General features: G+C 43.5%; 1 protein-coding gene across 1 annotated transcript in view; it reads left to right on the forward strand.

The window, feature by feature from the left end:
* Positions 1-23,578, forward strand: part of cd276 (CD276 molecule) — a 64,549-nt gene that overhangs the window by 8,557 nt on the left and 32,414 nt on the right. The window contains exons 3-4 of the mRNA XM_079338782.1: positions 8,494-8,844; positions 10,968-11,264. Coding sequence (XP_079194908.1) covers positions 8,494-8,844; positions 10,968-11,264 — 648 coding nt within the window. The remainder of the gene's footprint in view (positions 1-8,493; positions 8,845-10,967; positions 11,265-23,578) is intronic.

Raw genomic sequence — 23,578 nt, forward strand, 5'->3', positions numbered from 1 at the left:
AATGGGAGCTGCGATGTAATTCAAATTAATTACCATAATTGGAGAGATTGCATCTGTGGTAGTCGTCTGAAGGCCCCCCGCATTATGGCAAGGCCGCGGAGCGTGAAAAGAGCCCGCTCGTGTCGGCATCTCTGGTGCACTTTTTAAAGGTCTACTAACTATGATTGCCCTCTTCCTGTCCTCCTTTTCTCTTCACAGCAATTGATTCTGTAAAGAGGGGACACTTTAGCCTGTGCAGAAATTCAATTTAGGGTTATTACCCCATATCAGTGATGTTCTTGCTAATTTGATTGCGTCCAGTGAAGTATCCTTTTTAAAAACAATCGAGGACAGACTCAACAGAGATTGGTTTCGCCGCAGTGCATGCATAATGACCGGTCTCTGTCGGCTCGCCCCCGTGTCTCGCCAGTTCCAAGCTCTTCTTTTTCTCACAGCGCGCTCATCGAAACAGAGTGCATTTACCCAACAAGCACCTCATGATTATTTCAACAGGTCCCTAAAAATGCCGCCCTGTGGGAATCGTTAAAAAATTGATACGGTTGATATGCCGAGATTGCATTTTCTTGGAGGGAAGAGGGGGGGGGGGCCCGGAGCCATATGTGGCTCTGCTGCGGTGCCTAGTGGTGCTGTGATGAATGGGTTGAATAGCTTCTGATCTGTGCTAGGAAAGCATCACTGATAACCGACTCGCTGAGGAAGCATCCCAACAGCTGACGGCGGGGGGAAACACCTCGGCCTCCAGGGGTGTTGCCTTGATGAAGCGGCCGCTCTGTCGTTTGGAGTCGCACAGCTGGCGATGAAACCGACCCGCGTTTAACCTCGAGTCAGTCCTGGTGCGTGAAATCATGAATCGGCAATGATGCAAATGAAGCTGCAAGAGTGTGCAGAAAACTTTCAAGACGGCAGATGTAAAACTCCTACATCAGCAGGCGCGTGAGACAAAAAAAAAATTAAAAAAAAAATCCTCTATGTCTTTCTTTCTCATCCACTCCATGTCCTGGCTCCTCAGCTCTGATTGCCAGAGTGTATGTGCACCTCGCTGTAGCCTGACATTATTAGAAATAAGCTGCAATCAAGTTAGATCTAACCCTGTAACCCCCCCTTACTTCCTCAGGGGGCTTTATTGTCCACCACCCCGCTCCTCCTGTCTTCATCCCCAGCCTCCCACTCATCAAAGGCTCTCTGTCTCTCAGGCTCGTAAGCTAGAGGCTTGCCCTTATCTCCCTGCTGTTCTTCAGCCGGCACTATTATCTGACTGCCGGAGCCCATTAACAGGTTATTGACAGGATATGAGATGGCACACATCTATGAAGAAAAAGAGTGGGGGGGGCGGGAGGGAGTGGGTGGGGCCAGAGAGACGGTAAAAGAGATCTAAAAAAAATAAAAGGACAACAACAACAGAACAGTGAATCTCATTTTGATTTATGTCAACCCTAAAAATAAAAATAAGCAAGTCAAGGTTGTAGGCTTCCCTATCTGCCATCACCTGTATCTCCCCCCTGGGTGAGGGCTATCACACTCTATGATGAGTTCCAGGAGCAAAAAAAAAAATGGAGGGATTATTCTTAGAGCTAAGTGTTATAAGTGACCTCTCAGGAGCAGCCGGAGGTTTAATCTCATCCATATAGTGCTTCCTTCACCGAGGGGCCATTTAGAAGAAGCCACTCAAGACAGTTTTCGACTGTTTTCTTTCAGATTGCTAATTTGGTCCCCCCCCCCCCCCCGTTGCCCCCTTTATGTTTTCCAGATGTGTGTTTTTTTTTTCTCTCTTCAAATTGAAGTATTGTGGACATCTACATCTGTTCCTGGCAGCGTGGAATCAAAAGCAAGCTTTCCCCATCAGACTTTTACAGGGATTGGTTGTATCATAAGAATTATCGGTATGAAAGGGCTCACAGATCCTTTGAGTAAAAGCCTTTGATGTTCGTGTGCTGCAAAATGTCCAGAATGACAATGTGTTGAGTTGCAGTACCATTCAGCGACAGAGGGGGGCAGTGCTGTAAAAGCCTATTCCTCCACGCTCTCTCCTGGACCGACTACCATTGCAGTCTGTTAGTAATGCACCCCGTTTACTTTGCTGTGTCAATATTGCTTCCTCTAGCACTGGTGCTTATTTTCGATATGTAGGACGTGCGCTTCAGCATGCCTGTGGAAAAAAAAGTGGACCTGCTGTGTTTAAGCAATTGTGTAAATATCCCTGTTCACTGTCACTATTATTTGCTACATACACAGACATTGTGGTTCAGGTGCTGTTTATGTGTCGTTGCAGTTTTAGTAAACTTGAATTGAAACTGTAACGCCTACTGAGCAGGAAGTGTCCTTGTCTGGTATTATATTGAAATATGTTGGCATGTGCGTGCGTGTTTGCTCGGACACAATTTATGAATTTCATCTGAGGTCAGAGACTTGTGAAAACATCTCTTCCAGATAGCTGAAGAAACGACTTGAAAATGGAAATGGAGTCGGCTTGCTTATTGTTCCTTCGTGTGTGTTTTTGCGCATTTAGAGTGTGTCAAGAGGTCCGCACGCTTGTGTACTGGCCCTGTGTGTGTGTGTGTGTGTGTTTGTGTCTGTGACTGTCACTGGTCATGCTGATATGAACCTCTGTGCTCCCGAGCAGCTTTGTAACACACTGTCTCCATTGTAGTGTCTTGTGTCCAATTCCTCAGACAGTGTGCTGCTGTGGAGCTGTCAGGAGTCACACAGGTGTGGAATATCAATGTGTTCTCTGGCCTTTTAGGTGTCTGTTTCTGCACAAAATTGTTGTTGTTTTTTTTTTGTTGGGTGGGCCTATTTGTTTAGAGCAAGATATTGTTTGTTTTTAGATGATAGTGGCACTACGGAGGCTGCTTATTAACACCAATGCAAACTAAAAGTTTCATCTGTTTCTGACAGCTGTGGAATAATGACATCTACTGCAAGACGTGTCGACAACTTACTTTGCACAGCCGTGGCTTTATGCAGAAGTCTTATTCTCTACTTACGTCAATAAACAACAGACAGGTTGAAATCACTCTTTTTAATTCTCTCTGATGTTTTGGGTATCAGCATTGACACGTTTTTTAGTGTGGAGTTTTCAGTAAGCTTAAACACGTTTTTCATTGATCAAGTTTCATTGATAAAACGTACTATTCCATAATAGATAGATAGATAGATAAATAGATAGATACTTTATTGATCCCGAGGGAAATTCAAGGGTGGTGGTAATATGGGTGGCTGTGGCTCAGTGGTAAAGTCGGTCATCTCTCAACTAGAAGGTTGGGGGTTCAATCCCAACTCCTGCAGGCACGTGTCAGTGACATGGGCGACCCCGCTGATTCATCTGCAGTTTGTGATGGATTGTTAAAACTGTTGGCCACTTTACACAACAGCCCAAGTCCATTCATCATTCGCCACAGGAGCGTGCTGCTTCTGAGTTAAATTGTCTTTGATAAGACGATATACACCACCTTACTTGGTGCAGTCATCTGCCCCCATGCATGCTTCCTCACACCATCACCATGTGGAAGATACCCAGCTCTTCCTGTCATTCCTGCCAGATAAACCAAGTGTCGCCACTGATTCACATAATGCCTTGCTGATATTCTCTAAATGGATGAAAGAGCGCCACCTTCAGCTTAACCTACCAAAGACTTAGCTGCTTGTCATCCCAGCCAATCCCTCAAAGTCTGCCTGAAACCTTGGTGTTGTGGTTGACCAGCTAACTCGAGACGTCAAGCGCTCGGTCATCTCCACCTTTAAGGAAAAGCTAAAGACCCAGCTCTTTCACAAACACATTATGGCTTTTATTATACTGATGGTACTAATGATGTGAGGAAGATGAGACTGATGGGATATTTATGATGATGAGATGATGAAGTGGAAGCTGTTGATGATTGTAAAACTATCTATATGTCTTTTATACAGCCTGTGCATTGCCTCTGTGCAGTACCTGTCAGCAGTGTCTGATTGGACTTACACATGTTTACTGGCACTTCCTTAGATTTAGTTTCCTTCTGTTTACTGTCTAGATCCTTGCTTGATCCTCGTTGCACTGAGTCTAAAATGGGCTTCGCTTTGGACAAAATGTCAAAAATTGTGTATTTGGAAAAAAACGTTACAACTTTAAATGAAATCCTGCACTGTGTGATTTTGTGCCTGTTATTTGCAATTGTGATTATTTTGGAACAAATTGCAGCAAATGTGTGCGAAAACTCTTGTATAGGATAATTCTTTAATGTGATATAGGCTATATCTGAGTTTTATGGGGGGGGGGGGGGGGGGGGGGGGGTTATGACTCATATTTCGTACGTCAAGCTTTTTTTCATGAAAGTAGTCGAACAATAGATGTCCCCTGCTCATCTTCTTTTTTTTCACTTGAATTGTTGCCACTGTTATCTATGAGAGTGGTTTGTACAACATGTGAAAACTACATACCATCGAACAATGGGAGAAAAACTATTTGTTTATACTTCCGACCTGTCAGCAGCAAGTTGCTACAGAGGCACATTGTCTCTGAAATGATTCTCAGCTCTGTGGAACAGCATGAGGTCGCACACGCCAAGGTCAGCCATTCAGTGACTCCATTATATCAAGTATTCTGTCTGATAGACAAGCTGCTAAACCACACACTTGCCTCTAATCAGTTCAGGGTCCCCGCCTTACCCTAACACTGCCCTAACATTAGTGAGTGAGTAAGACTGGGTGTTTAAAGAGACAGTGTCTAATGTCTTTGTAGTGTACTTTTCTTTGTGTGGTGACCGCAGCATTTTTAACTTACTGAACCGCTTGTTCCCAACATGGGGTCCTGGCCCTGCGCAAAAATATCTTGGGGGGGGGGGGGGGGCACAAGGTCTGCTCTGAGATTGTCAAAATCAGATTTGCACTGAAATCCCGTTGAACACAGATTATCTAAAGGTCTCTTGGTAAGAATAAGTGTGCAGACCTGTTCTTCTTGCGTTACGATTCTTATTGGTATTCATTATTGTCAGCGACGTGTCATTATTTTTTTCCTTGGGTGGTCCCAGCTTTTACTGATATTCAAGTGGAGAAGGTTTGAAGGACAAAACAAACAAACAAAAAAAAGATAGCTGCACACCACTGATATCAAATGACTTGTCTGCATTACAGTACACAAAAGATTTATGAAGGTTATTTCTTGACCGGTGATTTGGTTCCAAGCACCATATTTGAAGTTCATGTGACGTGGGTGCATGCATGTACCCTCGCCTATCTGAGTCTGTCAGGATGATTTGAGATCTCACTGGGTTTTTATATACCAACGGCCTCGTGTGTCACCTTGGAGCACCCCTTCCCATAAAAGCTATGATCCTCCTCTTTACAGTCTGCTGAATCCACACGCCGTCTCACACTCAGCCTCCGCGCTCTCCTCATGTGTCCGGCTACTAGCATGGCATCACTCTCCAAATACAAGTGTAGGAGCCAATCCAGCAGCCACCCCCGCGCTTTGTACATCTGAGAGGAGCATGGCGTTGATAGTAACAAGCTGGTGTTACGTCTTGAAAGTTGGGTTGAGAGCAGTGTGAAGATCACTCGCAGCCTTTCTCTAGCCATCCCTTAGCTTCTCCTGCTAAGCAGGGCCCGTTGCCAGCCCGGCGCTAGCGAAGGCTGTAATGAGTTTATTTCATGTCGGCTGTGAAAGTGCCCGTCTCTGTCTCGCAGGCACTCAAACAGAGCTGAGACCCATAAACACAAAGTGCAGTGTGTAAATCCCCCCACAGCCTGACGTCTCCCCGGCCTGCCCTCCGCGGCTTCTGAGCGTCTCTTTATCGATAAGGAGGAGAGAGAGTCGAGATTGCCCACTTACCCTTTGATAGGACACCGCGGCCTGTGCTACCAGGTGCGACCTGGCCCCCCCTTCACCAAACGCCACCTGTGTTCTCACCTTTCACCTCTCCCATTCGCGCTCGTTCCTTTTTTGGAGAATCAGGTGCCGAGAGCAGACTTAAGGAGAGACGATCAGGGAGTCAGCTGCTGGAGTGAAACGCGCTGCTCGTCGTAGACCGCAGGAGGTCAAAAAAAAAAAAAAAAAAAAAGAACACCCGTGTTCAGTGATTGTCATTTGGCTCATGGTATTTCACCTCTGACGAACAGGACAAACGATGTGATTTCCATGACGTCAGCAGGCCCGTCCAATCCCTTCCCCTCGATGCAGTGCTAAACGCCCCGCCTGTATCCTCGTTGAAATCTCAGGTTGGTGTTTCCACACAAGGTCTTTGTGTAGAGGCGCGTCCTCCCAGGGCCTTTTGGTGTAGAGTTGTAGGTCAGCGGTTAAAGAAGCAGTGAGTGAAAGAGGACGAGCGGGGCAGAGAAAGGAGACTCTCTATCTCGCTCCTCTCTGACATGGCTTCGGTCAGTGTTGAGGGATTAGTGTGTGTGAGGCTCTGCCACCATCTCCTCCTTGGCTCGTTGCCAGATATCATCTTTAAGTGTGAGCTCGGCACCAGCCGCTCTTTTTCTCTCCACATCCCTCCTTCCCTTTCTCCCCTTTCCTGTATGAACTTGGTGCTATGAGTCATCCCGGCCTGCTGGTGGAGTGATTTAATTGTTCTCCCTCCTCCTCCTCCTCCTCCTCCTCCTCCTCCTCCATCTCCATCAAACATGCAGATTTCAGAGAGAGAGAGAGAGCTGTCATTGACCCTCTACTACCAATAAAACACCAGCAGCCTTTCCATTATCACATAGGTGGGGCCACCTTAAAAAAAAAAGTGCTTGCGACAATCACATGACCAGTGAAAAAAATCACTTGGCTTCAGCCTCTCTTTCTCAGTTAACTCTTCAGTGTTGTTTGCTGTGCAGTATCCCAGCAGAGCGGCTGTGTGAACATTATGGCATGATGTGATAGCTGATTGGTTGTTTTCGGTCACCGGATCGGTGAAAACATTATTATTGCGTTGCGGCACGGTCGATATTGGGACGCAAATGAATTGAAAGGAAAGTCCTACCACCTAATGAACAAATGACGTTTGTGGTTTCTTTCTTTCTTTAGTGCAACATGGGGACTCGTGTTATGTTAAGTTATTAAATGGTTCTAATGGAGGTGCCTTTAGCACTCTGCGGTGGCACTCTGAGGCTGGGCAGTAGGTGGCACTGTTCCTGCAGAGCATCAGATTGTTTAGAGGATGATGGGGGGGGGGGATGATGATACCTTGGCTGACTTCGATTGAAAATAGGCTTACTTTGACATAGCAATACCCATCCACATATGAACCATGGCGGATGAAAGACTTGTTTGTTGTTAATAGGGGTAAGTAATTATTGCACCTCTACGACGGTCAAATCTCCTTCACAGCAAAGTGATTCGACGTCGGCGCTGGCTGTGCGAGCTCAAAAAGGGGGTGAGGAGGTTAAAATGCCACTCTGATTATAACAATTAAAGAGGCTGAGCATAATGCAGAGTGTATTGCTTCAGGGACTGACTGGGTTGTTTTTCTCTCTCTCTCTCTCTCTCTCTCTCTCTCTCTCTCTCTCTCTCTCTCTCTCTCTCTCCCTCCTGTGATGCTGATGGGTGTCTCAGCGTTGTATTAGCACAGACGGGGATCAATGAAGATTGCTGACTACCATGGATGTACTCTGGACGGCCTGAGATGGCTACTAATCTACAACGATTATGCAGTGTACTGTTTGCTCTTGGCCTAGTGTAGACAAACACTCCCTCACGCACACTGTCAGACACACAGGGTGCTCAACAACATCAGCAGCAGCCTATAGTTTTCGAAGTGTTTGATAAGAGGCAGAGTCACTTTTCGTCGCCGCAGAAGAAAAAAAAAAAAAAAAAACACACGCTGAAGAGTTTTGCTGCAGTTGTATCACATCCTCTCCTAACAGTTTTTTTTTTTTTTTTTTTTTTTTTTTAAAAGATTGAACTCACGGTTTAACCAAAGCTATACAGATGTTGTCGATGCCATGGCAGAGTTTCAGCGCACTAAGCCATCGCCAGGAGGCAAAGCCTATAGGAACACAAACAAAGTCCTAATGCTTACCTCAAGATCCCTTCTCTTCTCCCCTCTCGCCTTCATCCCGCCTCACCCACTCCGCGCTACCAAGCTGAACAAACAAAGTGGATGTTTCTGAAGCAGGAGGGGAAAAAAAAAAGAAAACGCTGCCTTGATATTTTTTCAAAGATATTCCAATCCGAGTAGGTGTCAGACTGTCACATTTGAACACAGCACACTGAATTAATGCTGTGATTCAGTGAATACTGTATGTTTATACTAGACCTGGGCCAAGTAGTATTTACTCATGCTGTTTATTTTCTAATTTCGACGACCTGGGTTACAAATGGGTGATGTCTGGCATGTAAACTTGACTAAGTGAAGACAGCAAAGGAACTTTTTTATTAAGATTTCATTGATTTTTCATTGATTGGTAACTCATCTGTTATTTCTCACAGTCATCTGAACTGTACACTGTAAAAAGACAACTATTGTTTTTTGTTGTTTTTTTTGTAAATATGTTTTTAAATTGTCATCCCCCCTTCTGTTTGTCTTCTAGCAATGATGGAAGTGCACGTCCCGGAGCAGCCGGTGGTGGCGCTGCACGGCAGGGATGCCACCCTCGACTGCTCCTTCAGCCCCGCCGGCCCCTTCAACCTGTCCGATCTGAGCGTCTTCTGGCAGCTGACGGACACCAAACGCAGTGTGCACGGGTACTGGGCGGGGCACGACCAGCTGGCAGACCAAGCAGAGAGATTCGCCAACCGTACCAGCCTGTTCCCCGCCCAGCTGGGCCTGGGCAACACTTCGCTCCAGCTGAGCAGGGTGGTGGTGGCTGACGAAGGCAGTTATACCTGCTTCGTCAGGGTGCAGGACTACGGCAGTGCCGCTCTGCTGCTGCAGGTGGCCGGTGAGTCGTGCTGTGATGTCCGTGAAACATGTAGAAACAAACAGATGAACACACATGGAGGCTTGTGATGATCAGAAGCAGGCCGAAAATAAATTCACACAAAATAAACAAAGCGAACAGTGCCAGGAATACGGCTGCAGATTAGCTTGAGCAACACACCCTATAAACCCTGTTCCATGACTTCTCTCTATGCAGCCGTGTTTTTTTCTGCATTACTAATATTGTTGAATAAACTGGACCAAAAAACAGGAATGACTTTAATAAACTTCATGATGACGATTTGCTTGCATGATAATGAATCTATCTATCATTCAATTAATCCTCCAAGACTCACAAATTCGACACTTACACTTTTACACAGTTTCTGATTATGATCTTTTCACACCTTCATGATGTCCACTATATTGACCCCTGTATTGTTTTTGTTTTTTTTGTTTTTGTTTTTTTCGACTCTCACATAGAAAGGGGAGTCATAAATGACAGAACACTGTGCGGGAAAAATATAATAAATTGGTTCTATGAAGTCAGAGTTGCGCAAATCCGTGTCCATTGATGCACCAGAGTAGAACGGTTTTGTTACGCTTATCATACCAGAGAATGACCCCATCTATAGGACATCCTCATTTTGTTTTGTATTTTTCCTTGCCCCAGTTTAAGATGTAGACGTCATGAGGTGAAAACACACACACACACACACACACACACACACACACACACACACACACCGGTCCATCGTCTCTTTCCAGGGTAGATATGGACGTAAGAATAAAGCAAAATAAGTGTTTGCATCTTTATTTCCCTTTAGTCTTCCTATAGATTGTGTTCAAAGTGACCTGACCATCAGTACTTGTTCACACATTACGCAGTAAACAGTTTGCAATAAAATGTATTGTGCAGTTTGCTCTATAAAAAGGGGATTCATGAATACGTGTCCTCCCAGGATAGAACAGTGAGAGAGCTGAAGATTTCTCAGGGAGGCTGAGCAGTGTTTTTAGTCAATAAGCTCCGATAGTGGTCTCTGTCATGGTCAGTATCTGCTGACTTTGATTATTAGCTGTTGCTACGGTCAATCAGCCACCACTAACATCTTCTCGCTGGGAGCCTTTTATTTGTTTATAACGATACTGCGTGGCTTTTCTTTTCTTCCTTCTCTATTTCTGTATCTGTTTGTGAGATTGTTGCTGTAGTCTCCCAGGATGTTTGTGCATTAGGCGCTGTTAATGAAATTTTTTTTTTTTTCTCCTGGCTGTGGAGAGGGAAAACAATGTCTCCAACAGTGACAAATTGCTTCCATTTTATGCATTAGATTTATAGATGTTCTATATTTAGCCAGAGTTTACAGTTAACACTGTGGACTTCATGCTGTGCTGGAAGAAAATGAAAGGAACCCTCAGTGGAATTCTCTCCGTCAGTCAAATGGACAGCTGGAGAAGTTAGTGTGTACCACGCTAAATGTGTCTTTGTGCTCACAGTCCACTTTTTTAGAAAGCAGCTCAGACAAACTTATTTCATCTGGCCCTCAGCTCCACCCCATTGTTTGCTGTGCCGTGATTGGTTTTGGGAATACAGCAGTGTCTCTCCCCGCCACCTCTGTACTCGTGTTTTAGCTCAAGGGATTGAAGGAGCGTGATTTCAGCCGAGGCTGCGGCTCACCCCTCACCTCCACCCTTCTGCACTCTTTTTCATGCCACAGGCTGAGTCGTCTCAAATCTGTGAGCCTGCCACTTTTCTCCCAGACCTGCCCACCTCCCGCCCAGCTTACAACGTATTTTCCTTTTTCTAGGAGTGGCTCAATGCTTTTGGCTCTCCGGAGAGAGAGAGAGAGAGAGCTGCGTTGGAGCGTCGAGATGTATCATCAGGATGTATCACAGATGCCGTCTGTGTCTGTTGGATCTTAGGCACTGTGTTATGCTAAGCTCCCTAAATATAATTAAGAATTTAATGGGAATCATGTCAAACAGTTCCCAGGGTGACTCTCACTGCAGAGAATCTCACTGAAGTCGGTACACGTCTGCTGCTCCCTTATCGTCTCCCCGTCCTTACTCAACCCATTCCTCCTTTTTTTGTCCTCAATCCTCATCCCTCGACTCCTTATCTTTCTGTGTATTCTCCCCTTTTTCCAGCCCCTTACTCCAAGCCTGTCGTGACTTTGAAGCCCGAATCCAACCTGCGGCCCGGTGACGAGGTGGCGCTGACATGTGTGGCCTATGGTGGCTATCCAGAAGCTGATGTGATTTGGCAGGATGGGGGCGGACGCAACCTGACAGACAACATCACAAACTCGTTGGTGGCCAATGAGGACGGGCTGTTCACCATGACCAGTGTGCTGAAAGTTTTGCTGGAGCCCAACAGCACCTACAGCTGCCGTCTGATCAACCCACTCCTGGGCGAGGAAGGGTACGCCTTTGTTACAATCACAGGTGGGTGCAGGACTTCCTTCCATTTCTCTTTAGTAATCACAGCCCAGGTCCGTCAGTCAACTCTGACTCCTTCATTCTGATGCATAACAGAGAAGCCAATCATCAATGGAGCAAACACGGTGGACAAGCAAATTGTTGTACTCTTAACTTCAAGGATTTATATGGGAAGCTAAAGAGAGGAGAAATAAACCAAACAGATCAGCTAGAAAATAGCCGACATGTTACTTTCAGTCCTGATTTAAACTAGTTTGAAGTAATGCGTGGTTTCTTATTAAACTCTCAGTCAACTTTTAGGTTTCTCTTTTCAATTCTGTGACGCTTCAAAGACTTCGATGAGAAATAACAAAATGTACAATGATGGTTCAATAAGATGTACCCCTTATGAAATTAGATCATTGTGTGATCATTTGTCCATCACATATTCCAAATGACAATACAGTCATCAAAGATTGTGCTAGACAGCAGCTGCACGCAGGAAGTGTTTGCCACCTGTGAAGTTCATTGATATGTTCGTCTTCCTCTGATTGTTTAATCTCGAGCTTGGTGTTTTGACAGCACCTATGAGATCGCTCTAATGATCTCCTCAATCCACCCCCCCTGCTGCGGTACTCTATGTGTTAAGTGCAAGGAGAGTGCCGTGTAAGGTGGGCCAAGGCTGGTCTCTAATGGGAGCAGCACTGTGTGAAATGGTTCATAAATAAGTGGAGGTGGCTTCAGCCCGCTCTCCAGGCTGGAGCTGTTGCTGGAGCTCGGGCTGTTGAGGCGGAGGTCGAGGCAGAGGTCAGGGAGTGCTGCTCCACTGGGCTGGGAAATGACTGTGCTGTCTGGAAACAGGATGGCCGATTGGCAGGGCAGGCTTGCTGGATGACTGAGGGAGGGTGGCCTTTCTGACGGTTTGGTTGGCCTCTTTCAAAAACAGTACAAATAACCAGTCAGAGGGACCACTGGGGGAGTGAAAAGGTATTAAACACATGGTGAGAATGAAAAACGACTGCAAGGTAACCGAGTGAATGCTGCCACCGGCTGCTATTTCCCTCTGACCTTTCCTGGATTGATGCACTACTTGTGGTTTGGTAGAAAGGGATATGATTGTTTGATTACCTTTTGATTTTCAGTTTACTTGTCTGCTTTATTTCCACTCGACAAATGAGGTTCTCCTTTCGAAAAGGTGCCGAATGAGTCATTCTGGATCGGTAATTGAGATGGTCATTCATTTATTTTGTGTTTGTCAGGGGAAGTGAGTTAATGTGAAAACAACCTTTTACAATGTATTATCTGTCTGTTTTCTGTTTCTGAGAGTATAGATTTCATTCAATGCAATCCAAACGTTTGAACTTCAACAGTTTGTTTCCCAGGTGTCAAAACTTTTTACAAATCAAAATCCCTATCCATCGTGCAACGTCCCCTGACGACTAACTCAGACTTTAATCTTTTTGACCTGTTTTTTTTTTATTTTGGTTTTAATTTTATTAAGTGATGATGATAAGTTTGGCACCAGGATAGATGGGATTTATGAGACTAAGATCTTCAGACATAATTGATGCTTTCGCACCATCAGAAACACGCCTGGAATGTTCTTTTGATTATTCCAAAGTGTTCGTCAAGATTCAGAGTTTGCTGATTGATCATAATTCATCAAGTGGAAAAAGTACAATAAGTGTATTACCTTTATGCTATGCTACATTAAAAAGAACTCTTGTTCGTTGGGGATGATTCGAGGAGTCGTGCAGCCGAGGAACGAAAGCGGCTCTGTTGTCTAGGCGTTTGAAAACAGACCTCTACTTTAAGACAGCAGTGTGAAAGGACACGTTGGCAGAGTGGCACGTTATGTTCAGGAGCACGTTTCTGTTGTGCTTACCATAGAAGCTATAAGTTCAGCCGTTAAACAAATATGGCACCACCACATCAACTGTTCATAACGTAAGCCTCTTCCAGATAGTTATTTTTAAAGGCTCCCTGAATGTTTAGGTGAACTATGTGAAACTCTCGATATTGAAGTAAGGGTAACTTCTTGTTTTGTGACTTCAATATTAAATATGTTCCATGAGAAATGAACAAATCCCACAAAGATACTAATATACTCAGAGGATTCAATATTACAGCATTACATAAAGACTGGATGAGCTGTTCCCCAAATATCAAAAAGAAAGGGAAAAAAAAAATCAGTCAAATAAAGTTCCAAAGAGCGTGACATACTGAAAAAAAGAATCTGTTCGATTAAAGACTCGGAGAGGGCAGCGAAATAAAATGGGATACCCCTGAGTTAAAAAGTGTCGCTCATGACTTTAAGCTTTTCGGCGTACATTTCACCAACAAGAGTAGTTTCTCTTTTGGAATGCCAGCACGACTTGATGATGGCCCACAGAGAAGATTTACAGATTTGTGCGTTGCCACACGAGAGGGCTTGTTTGAAATGAAAATATATTTTGCGTTTGTTTACAACAGCTGGTGTGTGCTTAACAGCTTCGGTAATTAATTTTGACCCGACAGAACTCTTCTGCCGGAGTAGCGTGGAGCGTGGAGTGTGGAGTGTGCGAGCTCGACTTGATACAGCGAACACACTTGCTCGCTGTATACAAATAAAGCCCCACCACACTGAGGAAGTGAAGAATCCTATTATAAGAACGGGTGAAATAAGCTTAAAATTCCAAATGGACTTTGAGAGCGATAAAAAAAAGAACTGAATAAGAAATGGAAGAGGAGGAAAGAGGGAGTGATGGAGTGTGTGTGTGTGTGTGTGGGGGGGGGGGATAGAGAGTGAACAAGCATGCTAAAATTTCACACACTCTCCAATCGCTGATTGAAAAATTGCAACAGTAATACAAATCTCCCCCAGGCAGAACAGGAGTTTGACAAGGTTAATTTTGAGAAAATGAACCTTTTACCCACACTGAGGAGAGGACTATGTGGGCAGGCGTGAGCTCCACTCTGAGAGTCTGAGTGAAGTCATCCATGTTAATCTTACCTCTTTTATAGTCACCACCATTTTTTCTTTTTTTTTCTTTTTTCTACCCCGCCAGAAACGTTCAGACTGTCAATAACACATGCATACGGCTAATGCGCACCATTGCCAGGCACTGTAAAGAGACAGTAATGCCCTGTGGAGTGCTGGTCAGTTTTTAAGCCGGGCTCTGGAATAGTGAGTGTTTTTGTGTTGCTGGGATATTGATAGATTTTTGCCGAGTGCAGCACGGCTTAGTTGGGGAGACCCAGAGGAACAGCTGGTATTAATGAACAGTCGAATGATGGAAAGGAGCAGCTTCGGTCCTCAAATGAACCGTGAATTGTCTGCTTGCCTGGCCAGCTTGCTTGTAAACCCCCCCCCTTCCTCCTACACCTGTTCTGCTGGTTACACTGGGGCTTACATAAACTGTCTCACACTCCCTCCATACACTGACCACTTTGTACTAACCAAAAAAAAAAAAAAGACAATGTTTTTGCAGTTTGTGGGGCTCAAGGGTCTAGTTCCTTTACTTTTTTTCTTTTTTAACTTCCCATTATTTTAAGATGAGCATTTTCAGCCCTGTATCCAGTCGACCCAGTGTTGTGTGAATGTTGCACTGTGTCGTCGTTTGATGGCTGGGTTTCAGGGCCTGTCACTGAACACCCCATCCGGCACCAGCAACCACCCCCACGCCGTCTGCTAGCACTCCCGATGAGGATGGCGCCATTTCACTGGCATCACTCTGCTGGCACAGCATTTACTGCGAACACTGTGAGGATGGAGACGTATAGAGTGGGAAAAGGAAGGAGACAGAGAGATGAGGCAGGGAGATAGAAGGAGAGGGGAAGACAGGGTTAGGAGGAGGGGGGGGGGGGGTGAGAAGCAGGTGACGGAAAGCAAGATGGAGATGAAAACGTTTGCTGAGCTCAGAGTTGTGGCTCCACGGCCTGACAGGAAGGAGATGGAGCCGCTGACGTGGAGGAAGATCACCTCACGTAGTGTCGAAGTCTTTTTGCTGAATTTCATTATTTATCTGGCACTGTTGTTTCACAGATGCAGCATCCAAGATGTATTTCCCAGTCTCAGTCCTGTCTGTGTGGCCTTGCTTTGTTTTGCTTCTTACTCCGGTATTCTTTCATCACTTTTTTTTTTTTCGTTGTGTTACTTTTTTCTGTTTCCAAAAGACAAATGAGTGGAGGTTGTAGAAAGCTCCATTATCCTAGAGATTGAGTTTTATTGTTTTTGTCCCAGGGGTGAAAACAGAGCATTATTTTATTAATGAATGTTCTGACTTATTTCGCTATTCTGAGCCACATAATTTTGCAGGCACTTTACCACCAGTCTATAGTGGCAGCAAAAATACAGAACAATATACAGTCAGTTAACTACACAAACTATCACTCAGAAGGTTACAGTGCTGGTTGAACTGTAATGCAAATCCACTCTGCTTCAAATTCTGTTGTTGTTGGAGATATTTGAGACAAGATTTCTTAAAAATCTGAGTTGTGACATCATTCAACCAATGGACAAAAACTGAATAATTTATAGATGAATCCACCATCAAATCCCCCTTTTTGTTTTTTTAACTGCACATATTAAACCCCAGAGGTCACTATACCAGCCGCCATGTTGCTTTTCTGGAGCCAGAAGTGACCATATCTTGACTAGAGTTAGGAGCTGGAGGGATTTTTCTCCAAAGCCAAGTTAAACATTGGATAGTTTTGGAGCGATTTGACTTTTCCTTTGACCTCATTTTGCACGTTTCCCCAATTTTCTGTCAGATTCCGTTTTCTTCAGACCAGAGACTTTCCCAGGATATTTCACTCGTGGTACAACATTGCTTTATGGGGCACATTCCCCCAAGGAGACCGCTTGTAACTGTATGATTGTGAAGCATGTGCATGCTTAACCAACCTTCACTGAGTATATCAAGGTTAAAAAACATCTTTAATTGCTATATAAACATTGACCTTTACTGTGAAGATGGAAGCTCACAAGGATGCTAATGGTAGGTGAGCTGCGTGAGAGCATTCAGCTATTCATTACACTTATTTTGTTACTCATTAGATTTGTGCTAGCTTGCTTCTTGTCCCTCTTTTACTGTGTTATTATGTCTTGATCCCGACATCGCACTGCCATCTAAATAGGTACCTGCCACGCATAGCCGAACCAAAATGAACACATTCATTCTCTTTGAGGAGTACCGGTGACTCTGTTCTATAAATGTTTTCATATACATCCCCACGAATCTATGAAAATATCATTTAGCAGTTTGAAGCATTTTAGTGACTCACATTAATGTGAAAGCATTGCTTTGCTACTATAGCCAGAGGGCCAAACAGAAAGCTGCAGTCCTCCGTTTCAAAGATTTCTCCGTAGAATAATGTTGTGGTAAAATTGCAGTAATTGTTATTACTTGTGAAATATTCATGCGTTTTCCCTCATTTGTCTAGTATAGGATCTTTTTTCAAAAGCTCTGTCAGTCACCTTTGAGGTATTACTTTGCTCAGTCCTGTTTTTACTTTATGTATCAAAACCCCCTTTTTCTGGTTCTTGTTCTCTACTGAACAAGGACTAATTTAAATGCAATTAACAGAGCCTTTGGAGAAGCAGAAAACCGCAGTATAAATGAATCTTTTGTCAGTAGAGGAGCAAGCAGGCAACTTTCCCGACAGAGCACTGTATTAATTAGTGTCCAGTGCACAAATAGGCCCTCTTTCTCGTGCTGAATACATGCTCTGTCTTATCAGGATCCCGGCCAGGGAAAACAACCAAATAGACAGTTGAAGTAATGCAGGCAATCTTAAATAAATGTAGGTAGGCAGCAAAGGCACCATTGTAAGTGCATTAATTCCTATTAGGATTATTAACTCAGGCCTCTTGCTGATGTCAGTGCTCTGAGATCTTTAAATGTCCTGTTCGGGGGCCTTCAGTTTAAGGAAGTTTATCCCTGTATTTATGGCCCTGGCAGTGTTATTTGTCATGCTCCCAGTCGTACTGTAAGGGATTGTAGAGTTGGATTTAGGGCACATTGAAGTCTGTGCTGCTCTTTTGAAGTGGTACAATTAGAAGGATGAAATGAGCTCCTGTATTTTGTTCAGGGATATTTTCTCTCTCGCATCATGTCCGCTTTCTGCCATCTTGACTTGTAAACTTTAAAGGTTTGGATTTCACTGGTTTGACGTCAATCTAATAACAAGTATTTCATTCCATACAATAAGGTGCTGTTCCACCTCAATGGTGAAATGTGATGGCAAGTCATATCGTCTGTTAGTCCATTTGACTGTATGCCCAATTCTTTTTGATCGCAGTATCTCTGTAAGAGCGACAGGAAATCTCTTCAAATTTAGCCCAACTGTTCACTTGGACTCGAGGCAGAACTGACTTCATTTTGGTTGTTACAATTCAAAGGTCAAGATCACTATGACCTTTCAAAAATATCATCACTCAAGAGGAAATTTGCTAATAGTGACACAATCTCAGGCATTAAATGTCCAACAGGGTGAAATGATAAAGCAACAACCATTTTTACCTGAAAGGTCATGGCTAACGTTATGCTAATCATGCTAACATGGTATCTGAGAGACGACGGGAGGAAACATCTTCCAGTGTAGCATTGGACTCGAGGATAAATTAATTCCATGTTGGTTGCCAAAGGTCAAGGTCACTGTGAGCGCATGTCAGTCCTTATCTTGTTAATATGATTTCTCAGGGTTCTCTGGAGGTTATTATATCTATTATATCATCATCATTCATCTGGGAGCACATTCATATGCATGATCAATTAATGGGCGAGCTCTCCTTGCCTTTCCCTCTCACAAACAGTTTAGTCCGCTGTTCTCTGAAGGATCTGTTTACAAGCGCAGCACCTCAGGAAAATACAAAACAGTAAAAGACATTCTGTGGCATTATGTCGCTGGTGCTAAAGATGCTAGTGCCACTTCTGTTGTGTATGCCGAGCTGTTTGTTCAGGGAAACCTTCATCTGGTTCCATGTGGACACCGAGCAGCAAAGATCTTAATCGATGTATGTAAATGAATATGCACTGTTGTAGGGCCAGTCATGTAAAAGATTGTTAGTTTAAGTCTGGACTTCTGGTAGTTTAACACACATGATCAAAAGTCTATTTCTGCCCTAAGACCATCATATGGACAAGGTGTGTTCTCACCCACTGCCAGCCTCGCACAAACTGACTCCTGACATCTTTATGCTCATCCACAGCCTGGTGGAAGCCTGGTTCTCTCAGTCCTTCCTTCCTTTCCTTTTCAGGATGTATTTACGATGGCAGTAAATGCACAAAAGCCCTCTTTTGTTATTGATCGGGTTCATTTTGATTTGGACTCACAGCAAAGGCTATCAGTGGGACCGCCGGGGCCCTGCAGTGTACATTTCACACAGCTCACGCTAAATCCTGTAAGAGGGATTGGTTTCGGGAGGTCTGGCATCAGTCTTGGCTTCACAATATGAAATCATATTAGCTTCAGCTTTTCCCAGACACTGGGAGAGTAGCCACTGACAAAAGGCTGGGCACACCTTCAAAGTTTGGTCATTTAGTGATTCAGCGTGTTCATTTGATGTTTAAAACTCCGCATCTGATAACGCCATGAATTATTGTCCTGCAAAGGGGGTTTGCAACCTCAGTAAATTGCTTTGTTCTGTGCATGCAAACAGGTCCAAATGAGCGGCTGGCTACACACAAAGAGCATTGTCTAGCAACATAATGTGTTTTCAATTAGGAGGTGTTTGAGAGATTTAGCTTATTCTCAGGATAGGTGGCTCTTTTCTCCGATAGCTCGAGAGACCAGTAATTGATTACCAAGTGTGAAATGGAAGTTAAGAACAGAGTGTGCGGCTGTGTCCCAGAGGAGAACTCTTTTGAGCAGGCGGGGTGCTCAACTCTCCCCCCCCCCCCCCCCCCCCCGTGACAGCCTGACTTGAAGATGCACCACTGTGTGATATGAAATGCACCTATTACAGAGCCCCGTTATTTCAACCCCCGGCGTCAAATATCACAGTAATGACTATGATTAAGCCTCACTGTGGCCGTGTTCCTTATGATACCAGTTTGAATGGACAGCAGCCCACGATGACTCACAACCCCTTCAGGATGCATTAATATCTTCCCGATGGCTCCGGCTCCGAAAGCAACGCGCGACTCCCCCAGCGCTTGACAACTTGCAGCTCATTACAGACAAACTGTCCACCAGGAAACAAACTATATTACAATATTGTCAACTGTGTTTAATTTGATCACTTGCCCTACTCAAGTGTGTTGCCGCAGTGAGCAACACACTGTGTCAACAGCAGACAGACAGCTCAATGACCCATACTGCAGGACTCTGTCATATCTATAATGTATCTGTCTCAATGCTCTCAGCCACTTACTCCAGCAGATGAAGAGTGATGCCACTTGTAATGCACGGTCATTTTCCTGATGTGGCTGTTAGAGGGGTTAAGCGCTCCAAACAGGGTTAAACTGCTGAGAGTCTTTCAGAGTGCTGTGGCCGTGATGTGGAAACCAGAAATTCAACCAGCCGGACTGCGATCTTTGGAGAATACATTTGACTGATTTAAAGGTTTGCTGGTGCATTTAATGTGTTTTAAAAGGGACAGTTTGGCATTTAAGAAAAGTGTTTTGTTTTGTTTTTTTGCTTTTTTTGCTTTCTGGTGAAGTCTTAGATGACAAGATAAAGATTTCTACTAAATTTACAATGAGGCTACTGCCTGAATCTGGTTAGCTTAGCGAAAAGACCCAAAACAAGGTGAATCTTCTAGCCTGGCTAACCATCTGCCAGCTGTAGCTTTATTTAGCACCATATAGCGATGAGAAATGTGTTCGGTCTTTCATGCAACTCGCAGTGAGAAAGCAGATCAGCGTCTGCTGTTTTCATGCACAACAGAATCTTCCAAGTATACAGCACACGTGAATTTGTCATTTCTGACTGCAATCTAGGCTGTACGCCAGTCTGGTGGCGTTGGCACTGACTTGGGAAAAAAATCTAGTGCGCCAGAAAACGCACTGCTAAGCAACGTAAAGGGGGGGGGGAATGAAAGGAGACTTTTTTTTTTTTTTGTTTTTTTTTTCTTTCGGCGCTACACTGCACAATGTAGATCTCTGAATGCTTCTTCAGCATGCAGAGGGTCTGTTCATGTCAGACAGCTGTAACCATTAGAGTGGATTTCATGAACTTCACTGATAGACCTGAGTGTCACGCAGTAACTTCATGATTACATGTGCAGGTTTTGTCTTGTCTTCACCTGTGCATGTGCTCTCGCCATCTCTCTGTCTTAAGCATGTAGAGTATAACATGTAACGCTGGACTAAAGCGTCACATTTTTCCCACATACTCTCCATCCCCCTACCTTTGAATTATTAGGAGGGAGGCTGGGAGCCACTTTATCAAAGATGGTGGAAGGAAGAAGGTCAGTGTTCATGCCAACGTCCTGAGTCAAAGAACCCATTAAAGCTATTGAAAAAATCACAGAGGATTATTGTGCCAACATCAAATAAATAACTTAATTTACTTTTGTTTTTGTCAATTTGTATTTCATTCAAACAAACAATACAATTAAATGCAACTTAAAACCATTAAATACAACATAAAACATGTTCAATAAAGCGAGCAGAAAGAAGATGCATCTTATATAATCCTCCCCTCGTTCACCAGATATTGATTTAAAAAAACAAGTTCATTTTTTATTGACGTAAAAATAATATTCTTTTTTACAAAAATAAAGACAATATAAATTAACCATGTTTGCCAAATTGCTTCATAAAAATCCAAAACTTAAGGGAACTCAAGACACGGAATGAGTCGCTGCAGATTGTGCATCAACCTGATAAACTTGGCACGCAGGGCGACTGATGCCCTTGGATTTCAATATATTTCAGAGCGTGTCAGTTAAGCGACGTGACATACAGTGATGACATTGTGGGGCACAATGATGTAACTGGTTATAGGTTTGAAGTATGTGCTGCTTCAGCAGAGTGATGCCTTACATCCAGAGATGAAAGTAAGTGTGTCCTGTTTTGTATTGTGTACCACGAGAAGAATTAGTGCCGGTACTCCAAAGCAGGCAAAGAAGCTGTCAAGGTTACAGAGTAAAATAGGATTCAACTTGTAATCCTGTACATTGTAAATCTGCCATTGATTTACAAGAAAGTCTTGAATTATGTTTCCCCCAGTATTTTCTTGTTATTCATCATACGTTTAAAGGCAAAGAGCAGACAGACACAAAAACGGCAGTAGTATGCAATCTTTATAGAGTAAAAGTATGATCATAAAAAAAAAAAAAAAAGAGGGACGGAGAGCAAACTCATTCTCACAGTTGCTTCAAGGTCTCCCTGCCACTCAGGGCTTTAGGTCTATTATGTGACTCAAAAAGGAACAATACAGAGTGTCAGGAACTAATTGCCGGGAGAAGTAATGAACACCCATTCTGTTATACAACATATGTGCAATTAAGCTGGCTGTGGAGTATCCTTTGCATGCATTTGCACAGATTTTCCATCACGTATAGTAATTGTGACTTACATAATTGCTTGGTGTTATAAAGCAGCTTTGACACTCCGGTTGGGTAATGTGCATCAGACCTACAAGGCCTTGTCTAGCTGTAGCTATAATACAATTCTGCTGCACCTATAGAGGCCCTTTGGCTCCCAAAAATGTCTGATTTTTGTTTTATTTACTCCTAAAAAATGCTTGATTTTCAATGCATGCTGTCTAAAGCTGTGGCCAGCTCACACCTGGGGGTAATCAAAAAAAAAACAAACAAACAAACTCATCCTGCATGTGAACCGTCGGCTCCAGGTGAGTTAATGCTTTGTTCAAGAACAACCAAACGGTATCCTGCAGCCTGTGGACTCGTACCTATCTGTAAAATATGCCAAAAGCAATCTGAAGATTATCTCACTGTCCCATCTGTTCTACTCGTCCATGTCTTTCTCTCAACCTCTTTGTTTTTCGCCTCTTTTTGATTTAATGTATTCTGTGCACACCGCCAGAAGCCATTTTCTGCAACTATCATCAAAAATGTTTTTGGAAAATCTGCTTATCAGTGTTGAGAATTGTTCACATTTGGAAACTTCCGGTTTAGTTTTGTTGCTCTGATAGATTGTGTTCATTATGCATCTTGCATTGTTTGCTGTCCCTCATTAATTTTTGTTATGATAAATAAGTGAATAAACATCCTTATGTGTGCAGGTGCCTGCATTAGTCATTAAACGGCACCCTCGTGGGGCGTCAGTGTGAAGCCAGAGGCTGAGCATTTTCTCAGGCTACATAACTTAGCTTCACACAAGTTGTGAAACTGTGATTAGCTATATTCCAGCGGGGGAGAGATTTACAGATTCACCTTTTTTTTTTTTTTTTTTTTTTCAGTTTGACTGAGACATCATAATTTCAAAGCGCTGGAAGGAGACAAAGTATATTTCAGCAATAAGCCACGGGAAGCTGTATTTGACAGTGATTTTAAAACAGCTTAGAGGCATTGTTTGGGACTCTTCTTGACTGTCAAAGCACACCTCCAGGTTGCTTTACACTCTCATAAAATAATTGCAATAAAAATGAACATAAAAGAGATGTTACAATTGAATGTAATGTCTGTAATACATAATGCTACTCCAGCTGTTTGAGTTGTGATTTGGTGTTGATCAGTATTGTATCTGACCTAGGGGTGGTTTGTAAACCAGTATCAATAACTGCACTGGTATTCACCTTCGACCTGTAAGGATTTCGCCATTCCTCAGGCCACAGTGGCAGGACAGTACATGGAGTGTTAAATAGTCATTTGCGACAGACAACAGCTCTGATTGAGTTCTCCTGTCCTTCTTACCTCTACGATTATGTACTGAAGTATTTGATGATGCTTGGTTTTGTTCTCAAAATAAGTAGCCCAACCTGCTCTGAAGCCTGACATTGGACTGACTCCAGAGCTACTTTAGAATTTTAGGAGGTTTTTCCCCCCCGGTAGCCACCAAAGGTCGAAGCAGAGGTAAATGAGCAATTCTGTTTTACAGTGAAAGCCCAAGGCAAAAACATACAGACCAATGTCTTCAGGATTCAGCTTATTTCCTGTAACTATTCAGAGATGCAATGGAGTAAGAACCAACTGTTCAGTTGGATGAGGTTTTTGTTTCATCAAAAATAAAAATCGATACTTTTTTAAAATCACAAAGACGACGATAATTTTTTAAAGACCATGCATGCGAATGAAATAGTCAACATTGAGCTCATGACAACAATATTGAGCTTTCCTTTACAGGTTCATGGCAATCTGAAGAGACAGAAGGACATGCTTGTTGTGTTTCTGAATTGAAATGAACACATGAATTGATGTTCATATCTTGGACATTATTTCTCACCCACTT

This window comes from Symphodus melops (genome assembly GCF_947650265.1).
Source record: "Symphodus melops genome assembly, chromosome: 3".
Classification (NCBI taxonomy): Eukaryota; Metazoa; Chordata; class Actinopteri; order Labriformes; family Labridae; genus Symphodus; species Symphodus melops.